At 56.8% G+C, this 14244-nt stretch overlaps 5 protein-coding genes across 5 annotated transcripts; 3 read left to right on the top strand and 2 right to left on the bottom strand.

Annotated features, from left to right (window-relative positions):
- Positions 1-520: 520 nt before the first annotated feature.
- Positions 521-2459, top strand: CCM_08214 (4-coumarate-CoA ligase 2a; the record flags this gene model as incomplete). The annotated part of the gene is made up of 5 exons (XM_006673352.1): positions 521-584; positions 649-1197; positions 1265-1778; positions 1864-2062; positions 2130-2459. The coding sequence occupies 5 exons, from the start codon at positions 521-523 to the stop codon at positions 2457-2459; spliced, it is 1656 nt and encodes a 551-aa protein (XP_006673415.1).
- A 3619-nt stretch (positions 2460-6078) lies between these two features.
- Positions 6079-7970, top strand: CCM_08213 (CAIB/BAIF family enzyme; the record flags this gene model as incomplete). Its single annotated transcript, XM_006673351.1, has 4 exons — positions 6079-6463; positions 6523-6821; positions 6879-7373; positions 7452-7970. 4 exons carry the CDS (start codon positions 6079-6081, stop codon positions 7968-7970), a joined length of 1698 nt encoding a protein of 565 aa, XP_006673414.1.
- Positions 7971-8435: 465 nt separating this feature from the next.
- CCM_08212 (catechol dioxygenase) lies at positions 8436-9469 on the top strand (the record flags this gene model as incomplete). The annotated part of the gene is made up of 4 exons (XM_006673350.1): positions 8436-8689; positions 8755-8993; positions 9046-9239; positions 9290-9469. The coding sequence occupies 4 exons, from the start codon at positions 8436-8438 to the stop codon at positions 9467-9469; spliced, it is 867 nt and encodes a 288-aa protein (XP_006673413.1).
- A 261-nt stretch (positions 9470-9730) lies between these two features.
- Positions 9731-11345, bottom strand: CCM_08211 (salicylate hydroxylase, putative; the record flags this gene model as incomplete). The annotated part of the gene is made up of 4 exons (XM_006673349.1): positions 9731-9924; positions 9965-10178; positions 10256-10316; positions 10387-11345. 4 exons carry the CDS (start codon positions 11343-11345, stop codon positions 9731-9733), a joined length of 1428 nt encoding a protein of 475 aa, XP_006673412.1.
- A 591-nt stretch (positions 11346-11936) lies between these two features.
- On the bottom strand, positions 11937-14235 carry CCM_08210 (Fungal specific transcription factor; the record flags this gene model as incomplete). Its single annotated transcript, XM_006673348.1, has 5 exons — positions 11937-12420; positions 12473-13024; positions 13073-13467; positions 13514-13728; positions 13779-14235. 5 exons carry the CDS (start codon positions 14233-14235, stop codon positions 11937-11939), a joined length of 2103 nt encoding a protein of 700 aa, XP_006673411.1.
- Positions 14236-14244: the final 9 nt, after the last annotated feature.

The following is a 14244-nucleotide window of genomic DNA, read 5'->3' as shown; positions in this document are numbered from 1 at the left end:
CATACGCTTATAATTATAAGTCGGCGGGCCATTTTTTGTACTGCGACAGAGCCTGGGGAGGAGCCACCTAGACACTGTAGGGTACCGCCACTCATCTTCCACCACCCTACAGAAATGGTCTAGTGGTAAGCTGCAACTACCAATTGCTGGCGCGGATTGCTCTATTTTTCGAATACCGCTGTAAGCAGGGGTTTTTGTCACTTGTAGCTCCGACCGGGTTACTAAGCCTAGTTAATAGCCGAGCACTCAGTAGAATTCTCCGTACGAAAACTCCGTACGATCTTTGTGCTCGTGCGGGGGAGTCAGCCCACTTATCGTGAAAGATCCTGGGGTAAAAAGCCACCAGAGCATTGGTCTCTTTATTTAGGTAGGATCAGGTAGGCTATTACAATACGATACCTCGGCTGCCCCATCTCTCCACGCCGTTGAATAGCCCCAAATAGCGACCCTGTGTCCGTATTCTAATTGCGTCTTTTATTCCGTTTCTATCCTCAAAGTCTCAATACATACAGCAGAAACCATGATTTACAGCAGCCAGCAGTCGCTCGACATACCCAACGTCGACTTGTTGACCTTCATCTTTGGTGCGCCGCTCCGAACCCAACCCAACCTCTCCTGCTAACGTATACCCTCGCCCGTCCTTCACAGACCACAGCTTCTCCCGCTCCAACGAGGACACGCTCCTCCACGCCGAAGCCCGCTCGCCCCAGAACGGCCTGACCAAGGCGCGCACCCGCATCCTCACCAAGCAGCTCGCCCACTTCCTGCGCCACCAGTACGGCATCGGCGTCGACGGCCGCCGCGATGACGTCGTCATGGTCGTGTCCTCGGGGCAGTCGGCGCTGCCGTGTCTCTTTTACGGCGTCATCGCCGCCGGTGGCGTGTACTCGGCCGGCTCGCCCATGAACACGCCCTCGGACCTGGCGCGCCAGCTGCGCGATGGCCCCGGCAGAGTCATTGTGTGCAGTCCGGACGCCGTCGACGGCGCGGTGCGGGCGGCGGCGGAGGCGGGGCTGAGCAAGCGCCATGTGCTGGTGCTCGAGTCGCATCCGGACATCAAGCTGTACAGCGCGGACGGCGCGGTGGCGTGCGACTTTGCAGGGAGTCTGGACTGGCAGGTCGTGACGGACCCAGAGGAGCTGGCGCGCCGCACGATTTGCATCTTGTACTCGTCGGGGACTACAGGGCTGCCGAAAGGTAAAACCCTCGCGACAAGCGTCTACTGCTGCCACAAAGGTCAACTGATTGCTAACGAGACAACAAGGCGTGCTCGTGTCGCACCACAACATGGTCTCGGAAATCTTCCTCACCAGCTCCGTCGACAGGGCGTACTGGGACCGGCAGCCGGCATGGCCGTCCCCGAAGCGCACGCTCGCGCACCTGCCCGCCGCGCACATTGCCGGCGTCGTCAACTACTTTGCCGCGCAGGCCGTCGCCGGCGCCACCACGTACTGGATGCCCAAGTTTGACTTTGCCGCCTTTGTCGAGCACGTGCAGCAGCTGCGCGTCAACACCTTCTTCACCGTGCCGCCCATCTACCTGGCCCTGGCCAAGCACCCGGCCGTCAAGGAGCAGTTCTTCCACGTGAAGCAGGCGACGGTCGGCGCGGCCCCGGTGAGCGCCGAGCTGCGCACCGAGGCCAACAGGAAGATGCCCGGCCTCGTCATCGGCCAGGTCTGGGGCATGAGCGAGACGACGGGGGCGGCGACGTATACAGAGGTCAACTCGGAGGAGCAGGCGGGGAGCCTGGGCGTGCTGTTGCCAAATCTTTCCGTCCGGTACTCTCCCCCCCTTATTTTTGCGTTTCTTTTTAAAAAAAAGGTAGAGGCTGTGGTTGCGGAATATCTGGCTAACGGTGGACAGATTGGTGGATGATGATGAGAATGACGTGGCCCCAGGCGAGCCAGGCGAGATTCTTATCAAAGGACCGGTCGTCACCCGAGGCTACCACAACAATCCCGAAGCCAACGAAAAGGCCTTTACAAAAGACGGCTGGATGCGCACCGGCGACGTCATGCGCATTGACTCGAACAATCTCTACCACATTGTTGACCGCAAAAAGGCAAGCCCCCCCCCCCCTCGCCCCTTCTCAACAGCCTACACGAATACCTAAACTAACTCGGGCGTAGGAACTCATCAAGTACAAGGGCCTGCAGGTCGCCCCCGCCGAGCTTGAAGGTATCCTCGAAGCGCACCCCGCCGTCGGCGACGCCGGCGTCATCGGCGTGCCGTACAGGGACACCGAGGCGCCCCGCGCTTTTGTCGTGCTGACACCGGCGGCTAGAGCCGCCGGCGACGTCTCGGCCGAGGACCTGCTGGGTTACGTGCACGGCAAGGTGGCCGACTACAAGAAGCTGCGCGGCGGGCTGGTGTTTGTGGAGGCGGTGCCGCGGAGCCCCAGCGGCAAGATCCTACGGAAGCAGCTGAGGGAGTCGGAGAAGCGGACGTCCAAGATTTAGACGTCGGGTGTGGAAATGGCAGGCGGGCGGGTAACATGTATGTAGTCAGCAAGTATGGTAGATGACAAAGCGAATTATTTGTAAAATGACGGTGCGTCGGATGTGGCACTGTCGGGTAATGCACTCTGTGAACCCCACTATGGCAGCCTATAGGTAAGTTATCGCTAAAACTTATTTATGTACCGAGAACAAATTAAATCTTTAGGGATATCGCGATTCTCTATGCAGTGAAATAAGCTTCACCAGTCAAACACAGCCATCCAAATCCGAATCGGCAGAAAAAATGTCAAGTCAAGGTCCGGCAAAGGTGGCAATGTCGGGGAGGCTGCTTGTTGAGGCATAGGGATATTCAATGCTGATGGAGCCAATGAATCTGTGGAGGGATACAGGGCAGGATCGTGGGGAGGATTATGATGGTGGAACTGATCTGGCGGCTTCCTTTCTCTGGGGGCCGCTGTTGGTTCCTAGGCTGCAAGTTCGACGGCCGAAACAGCCCTCGCCAAACCCTTCGCCTTTCGAGGCATCGCGAAGAGGTCTTGTGGTGGATGGGGGCGTGATGACGCGTCGCGTCAGCAAAGTAGTGCATTTGTAGCTAGGTCTGCCGAGTTATAGCGTTAGTACTTCGTTGATTAGAAAACTCGGCCACCGTCGTGAGGCAAAGAAACTGATTCGAGATGCTTTGACTCACAGATGTATTGTCGCCGCGCTGGATAAAGTATTCTCTCAGTGCATGTGGCTCGTTATTACAGTCCCACGCAGGCAGGTATAACAGATGAATACTTTCGCACTATCGCAGCCACGAAAGGAAAGATTACGTGTAAACTCGAAATATACTCAGCAAGGCGTTATTTTTCTTTTTAATATTTGACCCTTCCAGACGATAGGTGCGTCGCGTGTGTAGTGCGCCCGCTCCATGTAGGCAGTCACCCAGTGTGGCAGTCCTATTTTAACAGACTTTCTTACTTTCGTAACCAGCAAAAGCAAATTTATCAGAGCGCTATTTGCTAAGTACCGAAATAGACTAACCTATTCTGGAAGTGAGTAGTAGTTACGTGGACAGTCCGTCTAGCATTCTGAGTCGGTCCGGCTAGTAGCTCTCGGGCGTGACAGGTACAATAGACTTTCCTATTCCGCAGCCACGAAAAGCAAAAATTACATGTCAAACTTAAAATATTCTTATAAAGACTGACTTTTCTGTTCCTATATTTATAGTCCTTCCATGCCATACAGCCATTCTCCAAGGGCTCGCGACTTCAACATACATCCTTACGACACGAGTGCTTGTTTACGCGCCCCCTGAATTGTCTCATTCTAAAGACAAATCTGCGTTACGCCAAGAAAATTTTCCTTCCAGAACTTTACAGTTTCCGCAAGACTGCCAGCTTTGAGACCTAGATGCCCAGTATCATCATGAGCCTTCAAAGCCACAGCGATGGGGACAACAGCCCGCCCATGGGTGAGGCCAATCAACCCTCGAAAGAAGACATCCTCCACAAACTCCGTGTTCAACAAGAACAAGATCACTTTGATCGCTTGTGGTGGGAAAGCGGATCATGGGGGCGGCAGTTCATATGCCACGAGAAGCTAGTCGACCTAGACAGCCTATCCGACCTAGATGTCAGCATCGCCAACCGCGCTTGCAACCGCACTGCACCCGTCTTCCTCGTGCCAGATTTCAAGAGGTGGCAGTGGCTCGACTCGGCTACCTTTTGTGGGGAGCTTTTGCTCTACACACAAAAGCGCTGGTTCCGCCCTTATGAGAGCCACATTGACAGAGGCCAGTTCCTCACCAAGCTCTGCGTCGTGCCTAGGTCACCGGCGCCGCCCACGGAAGCCTGCTCGCAGGAAATGGTCGACTATATCAAAATGTGGAGTACCAACCTGTGCAATAGGGTTGCGTTTGCGCAATCAGAGGGCCTAGATTACCCAGAGGAAGTAGCGGGAGAGCGCCTTTTTCATATGCGGCCCCTCTTCCGGGCCGTGGCCATAGCGATCCGCACCTCCTCCTTTAACGTCAAAGTGACGGACATTTCTACAATCCCCGTCCAAATCATCCGCACCGGCGTGGAGGACAACCTAAGCGCACCGGTTGACCTTGAGCAGGTACCCGAATGCGATAGGCAGGCCGTTACGGCTGATTCACAAGGGCACTTATCCGCGGTCCAAGTGACTCTCGATGTCGCTATCACGTTTCTCATGGCCCTCGAAAAGCGCGAGGAGGCAGACGGACCTGTTACCCGAGATGTGATGCAGAGTACGCGCGCAATGACGCCAGGCACCGACTACGCGGCAAGACACATGGACAAGTTTGGATGGGACCAAACCAAGATGGGGCCCCTGATGGGACCGAGCAGCGCGTGGGTAGATGCCACGAAGCGACCTCGGTTGTCTGTTGAGGAACATGAAATGTTCAAGAGACATCAGAGCTTATGTGACTCAATTCGCGAAAAGGTCAAGACGGAGTACGATCCACGACTTGGGGTGGCGTGGCCGATGTGACGGAGCAGAAGAGTCGAAGTGGAAAAAGGGATTTGAAGAGACGGATTAGTAGAGACTACATAGTGACATGCAGAGTATTTGTAGACGAGAGCTTCCACCTCCACGTGGTGTCTGCTGGGAACTCTTGGGGAACGAATTGGAAGGCCCCGAGTGCCAAGAGAAGCTCAACAAACAGGCCATCTCTGCTGCTGCTGCAGCTACTGCCGCCGCAAGATGTGCCCATATCCCTACACAAATCGTCCAGAGAATAGCGGTCAGTATCTGCTCCTAAGTTTCTATCTCGCCGCCTTACTAACTCGAGTCTAGTTGTTACGCGTCTAAAATGGCCGTGTCGCGGTCGCCTTTGACGGCCGGGTATGTGCCGCCACGAGAGTACAACGGTCGCCACAAGAGTACAACGGTCGCCACCGCGAAACCGTCCATCACCGAGCCGGCTGCCCCGAGCAGCTCGCCATGCCGGAGGGGAACAAAGAAGAAGGAAACAGAGTCGAGAAATGTCCAGAATCCCAAGACGTACAAGATACACAATTCAACATGCATTCTGTTGGAATCAAGGTGTATTCGAATAATAACAAAACAATAAATAACGTCAATTTGGTTCCTGATGATTGATTATGACTAACTCCAACACAAACGCTGCCTTCCTCGATGGCTGGGATCAACAGGTCCACAGCCCTCGAAAGTGGGTCTTCTGCCCACGCGCTGGCCAATGAGAGGCCAGCTTCAAGTTGCCTGCTTGCACAGGGTCAACACATTCAAACAAAAAACATGTCCAAATTAAAAATGTGCTTCAATCTTACAACGCCGTTCCTTTCCACTGGGCAAAATGCAGCTTCAACGGCACACCTTCGCCTGGGCAGTTAGTCAGGCCTAAGCTGTGTGAATCCGCTAGTAGCGCCGTGCCGTGGGCACCCACACGAATGCTGGTGCTCTAAAGTCTCATGAGTCTCATGACGATGACGGGTGGGGAAGGGAAGGGTGTAGGTCGGCATTGGCGGAAAAGGGCGGATACTATCCGCGGCATGCATTGCCGGTGTACAGAAATCCAATTTCCAATTCAACTCACGATACACATCATTCACAACCACATACCTAGTGTACACGTCTCAGAGCAGACAACATGGCCACAACCGAGCACTACTCCTCCAAAGAGGAAGCAGCCCGCATCTTCCAGTACCTCGTCGGCGTCCTGGACCCCGTCTCCCTGCCACCCGAGGTCGCCCGTCGGCAGAGCAAAATCTCCTTCACCGCCGCCCGCGACGCACCCTACTTTCCGATTCCGTTCAAGGAGACGGAAGCCACGGCCGCCCTCAAGGCGGTCGAGGGCACCGTGGCCGCGCTGCTCGCCGAGACTAGCAGTAGTAGCGACGCGAGCGCTGTAGCGGCATCCGACGCCCGCGTGCACGTCGATTTGGAGAAGACAACGGCCTTTTTGTTCCAGGCGTACCTTGCGCGGGTGGGCGGCCTGGGCAAGCTGGACAAGCAGGTGAAAGGGCTGCTCAAAGGTTCATACCCACCGTGTGTTACGCTATAACTAGGAGAGCTTTTGCTGATGAGAGGGTAGATACGGATTTGCTGCAAGCGCAGTCGGACCCGTACAGGCGCATGTCGGCGAGTTTGTACAGGACAAAGGAGCGCGGCGAGTACTACCACATTCACGGCTCGCTCGAGGCGTCGACGACGCTCAATATGATTGGCTTGGCTTCTCACCGTCCGGACCTGAAGACGCATGAAGAAATCGCCAATGTGATTGAAGGAGCTGTCGAGAAATTCACCGTCGACGAATTGGAGGCCTTGAACAAGGAGAATCGGCAGGCTGGCGTAAAGGCGTTCAAGCACGCCGACTTTATCAACACTCCACACGTAGGTCACCCAAGAACTCACAGCATCATATCGTTTCTTAGCTGACCCCGGACATAGGGCAAAACCAACATGGCATTACCTCCGTGGTCCGTCGAGAGCCTCGAGTCAGCAACCCCCAAGACCCCCCTACCCCGAACACAAAGCGACCGCCTCCTGTCCGGCATCAAAGTGCTCGAGCTCTGCCGCATCATCGCCGGGCCCATCATCACGCGGATCCTCGGCGAGTACGGCGCCGACGTGCTCAAGGTGACGAGCCCGCACCTCAGCGACGTGCCCTTTTTTCAGGTCGACGGCAACATGGGCAAGCACGCGACCGAGCTGGATCTCAAAACCCCGGACGGCAGGGCCCGCTTCGAGGCGCTGCTCGACGACGTCGACGTCGTCGTCGACGGGTACCGCCCCGGCGCGCTGGAAAAACTCGGCTACGGCCCGCGGCAGCTCGCAGCACGGGCGGCGAAACGCGGCAAGGGAGTCGTGTACGTGAGCGAAAACTGCTTTGGCTATCACGGCGAGTGGGCGGACCGGCCCGGCTGGCAGCAAATTGCCGACTGCGTACGTATATCATCAGCTCATCCTCCTCCCTGCGAACCCGCATCCATACTATGCGCTGACACTGCGCGGCGACCCCAGGTAACCGGCATCGCGTGGGCGCAAGGCCTCTTTCTCGGGCTCGCCGAGCCCGTCGTGCCGCCGTTCCCGCTGTCCGACTACGGCACCGGGTGCGCGGGCGCCGTCGCCGCGCTCGTCGGGCTCTACCACCGCGCCACGCGCGGCGGCTCCTGGCACGGCCGGGCGTCGCTGCTCCACTACGACCTGCTGCTGTTCAAGGTCGGCGCGCTGCCGGCCGGCGTCCAGGACGCGCTGCGCGGCGCCGTCAGCGACGAGGTGCGCGCACTGCGCCACGCGCACAGCGTGGACCACGTCTCGGGCACGACGCTGCGGTGGATGCGCGACGCGTTTCCGGACTTCGTGGACAATCCGAAATACCTGGACCGCTGGTACGCGGCGGCGTACGGGACAGAGGTGGCGGCGGTCCGGCCAGTGGTGGAGATTGACGGGCTGGAGATAAGCTTTCAGAGAGCGAGCAGGCCGAATGGTGCGGATGCGCCGACGTGGGACTTTGGCGTGGAGCAGGATTATAGACGGTAAATAGCAATGCGAGGTCTCTTTCTTTTTTTTTTTTTTTTAAGAATAACAGCGGCTGCACAAGAAGCAAACCGGTCTTTTCCTGGCTATCCGCGGGGGCGGACCGCGGAGTATACGCGGGATGTCTGCGGGGCTGGTGGGGTCACATCCGGAGCTAAAATGCGGGGGAGGGTCGCGATCCGCCCTCCCGCAATAGGCTACGCCGGTGCACTTGCCGACAGTCGGCCCCGCCCCTTCTCAAGCCATGTTGCGCCCGGCTTGTCGTGGCAGAAGGACCAAATGTAATGAAAATGAGCTGATTGGAGGGGCACTGCAACCTCTCGTGAGACAAGCGAGGAAGCGCACTTATATGTTCCTTGCCGGAGCCCTCACACATCCATCCAACCCTCTGCCATTTCAAGCCCATTTTCTTGTAACTTTCACGTCACGAAAAATCTCGACTCAAACACACCAGACATCACAACAGCCATGGCTTCCGATACCAAGCCGCTCGGCCAGGACTTTACGCAGTCCGTCATTGACGCCACCGGCCCCAACGCGACGCCGCGGATGCGCACCGTCATGGCCGCGCTGATCCAGCACGTCCACGACTTTGCGCGCGACGTCGACCTCACCATGGACGAGTGGCTGGCCGGCGTCGACATGATCAACTGGGCGGGCCGGATGAGCAGCGACCGCCGCAACGAGGGGCAGCTGCTGTGCGACGTGCTCGGGCTCGAGTCGTAAGTCCTCCTTCTTTCTCTTCGCAACCCGTGCGCCTTCTAACATGCCCTGCCTCTGCAAAAAGTCTCGTCGATGACATTACCGTACGCGCGGCCAACAAGGCAGGCAAGCCCTCGACGTCGACGGCCATTCTCGGGCCGTTTTGGCGGGCGGACGCGCCGGTGCGCGAAAACGGCACGACAATCACGTTTGATACCCCGAGCGACGGCCAGGTCACGTTTATGCATGGCCAGATTACGTGCGCCGACACGGGAAGGCCGCTGGCAAAGGCAAAGGTGGATGTCTGGCAGGCCTCGACCAACGGTACGCTGCTGTGCTGTATTGAACCGGGATGGTGCTGATCCTTTGGTAATAGGTCTTTATGAACAGCAGGATGAGAAGCAGGTTGATCACAACCTCCGAGGCGTCTTTGTCACCGACGCGGAGGGACGATATTCCTTTTACTGCCTGCGCCCGACGCCATACCCGGTGCCGATGGATGGCCCGGCCGGCAAGCTCTTGAAGCTACTCGATCGACACGAGTACAGGCCCGCGCATATCCATCTTATTGTAAGTGCAAGCTTTCGTTTGCATGTAGACGGGCTGACACTGTAGATTAGGTAACCGCAGACGGCTATAAATCGTTGACGACGCAGATCTTTGACAGCAAGTCGGACTACCTCACAGACGACAGCGTCTTTGCTGTCAAGGATGGACTCACTGTCGACTTTGTTCCTCTCAAGGACAACCCCAAGGCCGAGTACGATCTGGAGTACAATGTCAAGCTTGCTGCTGCATAAAACTTTCGTTAGTTGTGTATATATCTGAAATGAAATGAGCATTTTCTGTACTCCATGTTTGAGAGGCCAAGAGGATGAATAATTCCTCCGCGATAAGTATGTGCCCGGACTTGTGTAGTCACACCATGAACCACCGACACGTCTAGCCCAAGTAGAACCGAAAGACTACGAACAAAAGGTGAATAATAAGCATGCTTATAGAGTATAATTTTAATACAAGCTCGAGGAACAATTCAGACAGCCTTGAACACCAGCGATCCCTCAAATATCCTCACCCACGACCACGCCATTCGGCAGCTTGAGCCCCAGCGGCAAGCCACGACAGAACCTTTCCCCAAACACCGTGCCCCGTCTCTTGGCCAGCACCTCCTCGACGTCCTTGTACATGTCGTACGCATTCATCTCCTCCACCGTGAGCTTCTTCTTTTCGTCCTCGACCTTGTATGTGCCGCAGCCTTTATTGTCCGAGAAGCCTGCCCAGCGTTAGCGACGAACCCAAATCCGACAAGACTGGGGGGGGGTAGTTACCTATTCTCTCGTTGATGTTGTAGGCAGCCTTCGCAGCGGCCGCCTGCACTCTGGTCACGCGCGGTAGACGGACCTCTTGGTATACGGCGAGCGTCTCGGAGATGTCGCCGAGAAAATGCTGCTTGTCAAAGAGGATGCCCAGCGCGGCGGCGTCTTCAATCGCCATGCACGCCCCCTGGCTCTGATGAGGCATCATCTGCGACCGTCAGCAAATCCGATCAACCACGGAAGCCCACTCCAAGAACAGAATTCACTTACAGGGTGGCCGGCATCACCAAGCAGACAGACTCTGCCTTTTTGAATATACGGATACGGATCACTACCGCGGAGAAAATCGTCAGCCATCTTGGACCGGCAAGCACCACCACAGCTTTGCGGCCTCAACTCACTGCACCCAGAGCCTCCACGGCTGAATCTCGACGCCAATCGCCAGGTGCGCCTTGACCTGGGCGTCCAGCTCCGGGTACGGCGCCAGCAGCTCCTCGACGGGCCGGCTGCTGTCGGCAGCACCCCACTGCTGCGTCGAGTAGTCGCCGAGCGCGCGGGGGAAGAAGCAGTAGTACGAGAGCAGGCGGCCGCCGTTGCACGGCGAGAGCACAATCTTGTCCCACTTGCCCTCCTGGCCGCCCCAGTACTCGAGCGCGCTGTCCTGCGCATAGTCCACCAGCCCGAGCCGCACCGCGTCCTCGGTCCGCACGTTGGCGTGCAGGCAGCTCGACTCCGACGGCCGCTTCGCCGGGTGGATGCCGAGCTGGCCGCGCACCGCGGAGCCGATGCCGTCGGCGCCGACGACGAGGTCGTGCTGCGCCGACGCGCCATTCGTGAACGTGATTGTTCCGCTCTCCACGTCAATCGTCTCGCACTGGATACACACGCCGTCAGTTTCTCGCACCTCGTCTTGTTTTGAAAAAAAGCACAACGGTACCTGATGGTTCACGACCAGCTTGGCCGGACGCCCGGCGCCGTCCGCCTGCAGGGCGCAGTCTTTGAGCATCGCGTGCATGTACTGCCGGTGAAACATGTTGTACACGTAGCCCCAGCGCTGCTCGTAGTCGTCCAGGTCGTAGACGCTCACGGGCTCCCCCGTCTTCCAGTCGCGGTTGATGAGCTTCTTGAGCACCACCGGGTCGCCCTTGGCCACGTCGACGCCCCATTCGTGCAGCCAGCGCGTGCCGTTGGCCGCGCACGACACGGACGCGCCCACCTCGCTCGCAAAGTCGTGTTTCTCGTAAATTGTCACGCCGTGGCCTGCGCGCCGCAGGGCAATCGCCACGGACATGCCACCGATGCCGCCGCCGACGACGCCGACGTTGAGCGGCCGCCAGGTGGATGGTGTGTTGGATCCCATGATCGTGTGGAAAGTGCTTGTTCAAGGGAGCTGGTAATTGGGTTCTCTTGGGATTCGAGGACTTGGGGGGTGAGGCTGGCTGCAACGCTGTGTATTTATGGCTTGGGCATATGACCACACTTTTATTGGTCAACGGTGCCCGATACGTCAAGTACACAGCCAAAGTATGTTATAGATACAGGCGGTAGATGCTTCACCAAAGATAGCGGAAAGTACGTCGGATGTGGTCGTGGCTGTGGCTGTGGTGCACTACCCGACATCCGGAGGTTTGTCGCTGGCCAGCTGACAATATGGACAGAATATTGGACAGCTATAGTCACAGCACGAATTTTGAGTTCATGTTCATATCAGTGGATCATTTCTGTATCTGGCGGTTGCATTGGTACGTTCCCGACAGCTTCAGTAGTGCTGTCGTCGTCCAATAATTGCCTTATCTGGCATTTAATCCGTCACATTCTCAGTAATCATGCCACTGTGTAATATGTAATATGAGACTATTATTTGTAAAATTGCAGGTCAATATCGATTCTGGTACCTATAAACAGTGTACCATAAACTGTAGCTGACTATATATACTACACGGTGGTTATTTCACCCGTCGTTTGCAAAATTTCGCGGGCTGTGAAATGGAAAGTTATCCCACTGTGACAGGTCCAAGACGTCCCATCCACCGATCAAATCGCTTTCCAATTCAGCAGACAACGTCGGCGGCTGTCCCAACAGCCAGTGGCTCGGGCCATCCGCCAACAAACGATCACCCGCCGTCTGCGCAGTCGTCTCCGGCAGTCGGAACTGGTCTGTAACCCCCTGGCCTGTCTCAGCATCCCCGCCAAACGGAAACAGCCGACTGACGAGTTTGCTCCGGCCTTGCGATGCCGTCTTGCGGCGCTGCTCCGCTATCGCGCTCGACAGCCGCCCCAGTATCTCTGCATAATGCGCCGCCTGCGCGCTCTGCTCCGCGATCAAGTCCAGCACCTCCTTGGCACCCGAAAATGCATTCTCAATCTCAAAGTCCAGCTCGCGCTTGGCAAACATGTCAAAACCAAGAATGAGGCCAGCCGCAAACACCAGAGCCCTGCGACGAAGCGTCAGTCATGCCAAATCAGCGTGATGAAGGGAGTGCTTACTTGATAATGCACAAGCTTCCAAAGAGAGTATCCAACTTTTTCGCATCTGTGCATGTCTGGACCAGGAAAACGGCCGCGTCCAGACAGGCAGATGCCAGTGGCGACAGCGTAGTGGCGGATGTGTTGGGTTGGGATGTCAGCTGTGAGATGAGAATCGGCCGAGAGACCAATGTCACGGCAAAATAGTATAAACAGGACATGTGTAGTCTGTAGACGTCTTGGCGATTAGGTGTGCCGCACGCTATTGGAGTCGGTCTCGCACGCAAACTTTTAGGGATTGCTCGACTCCAGTCTTCAATCCGGGCAAATGATCGCTCAATGAGCGCCAAGGACGGCACCTTTTTCCGGTACATAGTTTCCACTACGTCGGTCGTTATTGAGAGAATTCCGTACACGGCGAAAAGAGCCGCCAAATCCTCATCCTCGGAGCCGGCAAGGGCGCTGATGTGGGACTCGTCCAGTTCAGTACGCAGGCCCGAGGTTGCGGCCGGACGACCGAGTAGTGAGCTCACAGTCATGTCTAGCGTACAAAGACTCATCCATATTTTCAATCTGCACTGTCAGATACACGCCTTAGTTCAAAGATTGACTCGGACCAACCTGTTATTGCGATGCACACTGCTCATATCCTCGTAGGAGTCCTTGCTATGGAGCCCCAGTGACACCGCCGCGCGCGAGGCAATGCCCAGATACATAAAAGCAGAATTCCTTCGGCACGAGCCGAGCATGTAATAGGCCATGAGCAGAAAGACTCGCACAATGTTGATGTTGGGGTCTTCTAGCATGCCCGCAAACGCTTTTCGCTGCGCATGGCGAAAGTAGGCCTGGCTGACCTGCGGCGACTCGAGCGGCGACTTGCACTGCGCCCCAATAGCAATCGCGGCGGACGCGACGGCTTCCATGTGGCGAGGCACATGTTCAGACCGCTCATGCCCTGGCGCAGAGGAGAGTTGACCAAGCTCCTGGTCGGAAAATAAATCCAAAAATCCGCCAGTCTATATTATTAGCATCAAGACTGGGGCATTTTGAGAGTTGGCTTACAGCAGCGTAGTATATTTGTATGAAGGATTCGCGTTCTTCTTCATCGAGCTCTGTCAGCCCAGGCGTTGGGATATTGGAGCCATTGATGACAGGCTCGTTCTCGAGCATAGTCTCGCTCTGATCATTGTGAGAAAATTGAGAGGGTCCTATCTGGGCCGCTACCGTATCTCGAACGAATTGAAGAAAGGAAATAGAAGCAGCCTCTCCGATGTACACTGTGGCCCCGTCAACGTGAGCTTCCACACCGCGTGCCAGCCAGACTCACCTCGCTCTCCTCTCAGATTCAGCAGCATGCGTGCGTGCGACTCCCTTCCTAGCGCCGGCGTCTCTCTCTGTGTCGTACTACGCAGCGGCGACACATCCGCCTCTACATGATTCGTATCCGTGGCGGCTGTCCTCGACTCTGACGGCGAGATGGGCTGATAGACGTCCTGCGGCGGCACCCAGGTACGCGCGCTGTCCCCAAGCGGCCAACCAGAGCCACGACGAGCGTGTTCAGATGTCTCCGTCTCCGGGTTATTCCCCAATGGCGTCTGCGCTTTGGAGCCTGTCGAGCGTCCGGCGCGCGGGCTCTGGGTGAGGTAGCACGTGTGGCCGATGCCGCGTCTCTGGCACGCGGTGCAGGGAATGGTGGCGCTGCACCGCTTCTTGGACAGGCGGCAAGAGTTACACGCTTCGGCTGTCCGCTTTCGCTGGCTGGGATGGACTTTGGGTCGCGGCATGGCGAGACG

This window comes from Cordyceps militaris (genome assembly GCF_000225605.1).
Source record: "Cordyceps militaris CM01 unplaced genomic scaffold CCM_S00006, whole genome shotgun sequence".
Taxonomy (NCBI): Eukaryota; Fungi; Ascomycota; class Sordariomycetes; order Hypocreales; family Cordycipitaceae; genus Cordyceps; species Cordyceps militaris.
This window is presented reverse-complemented; position numbering and strand designations above follow the sequence as displayed.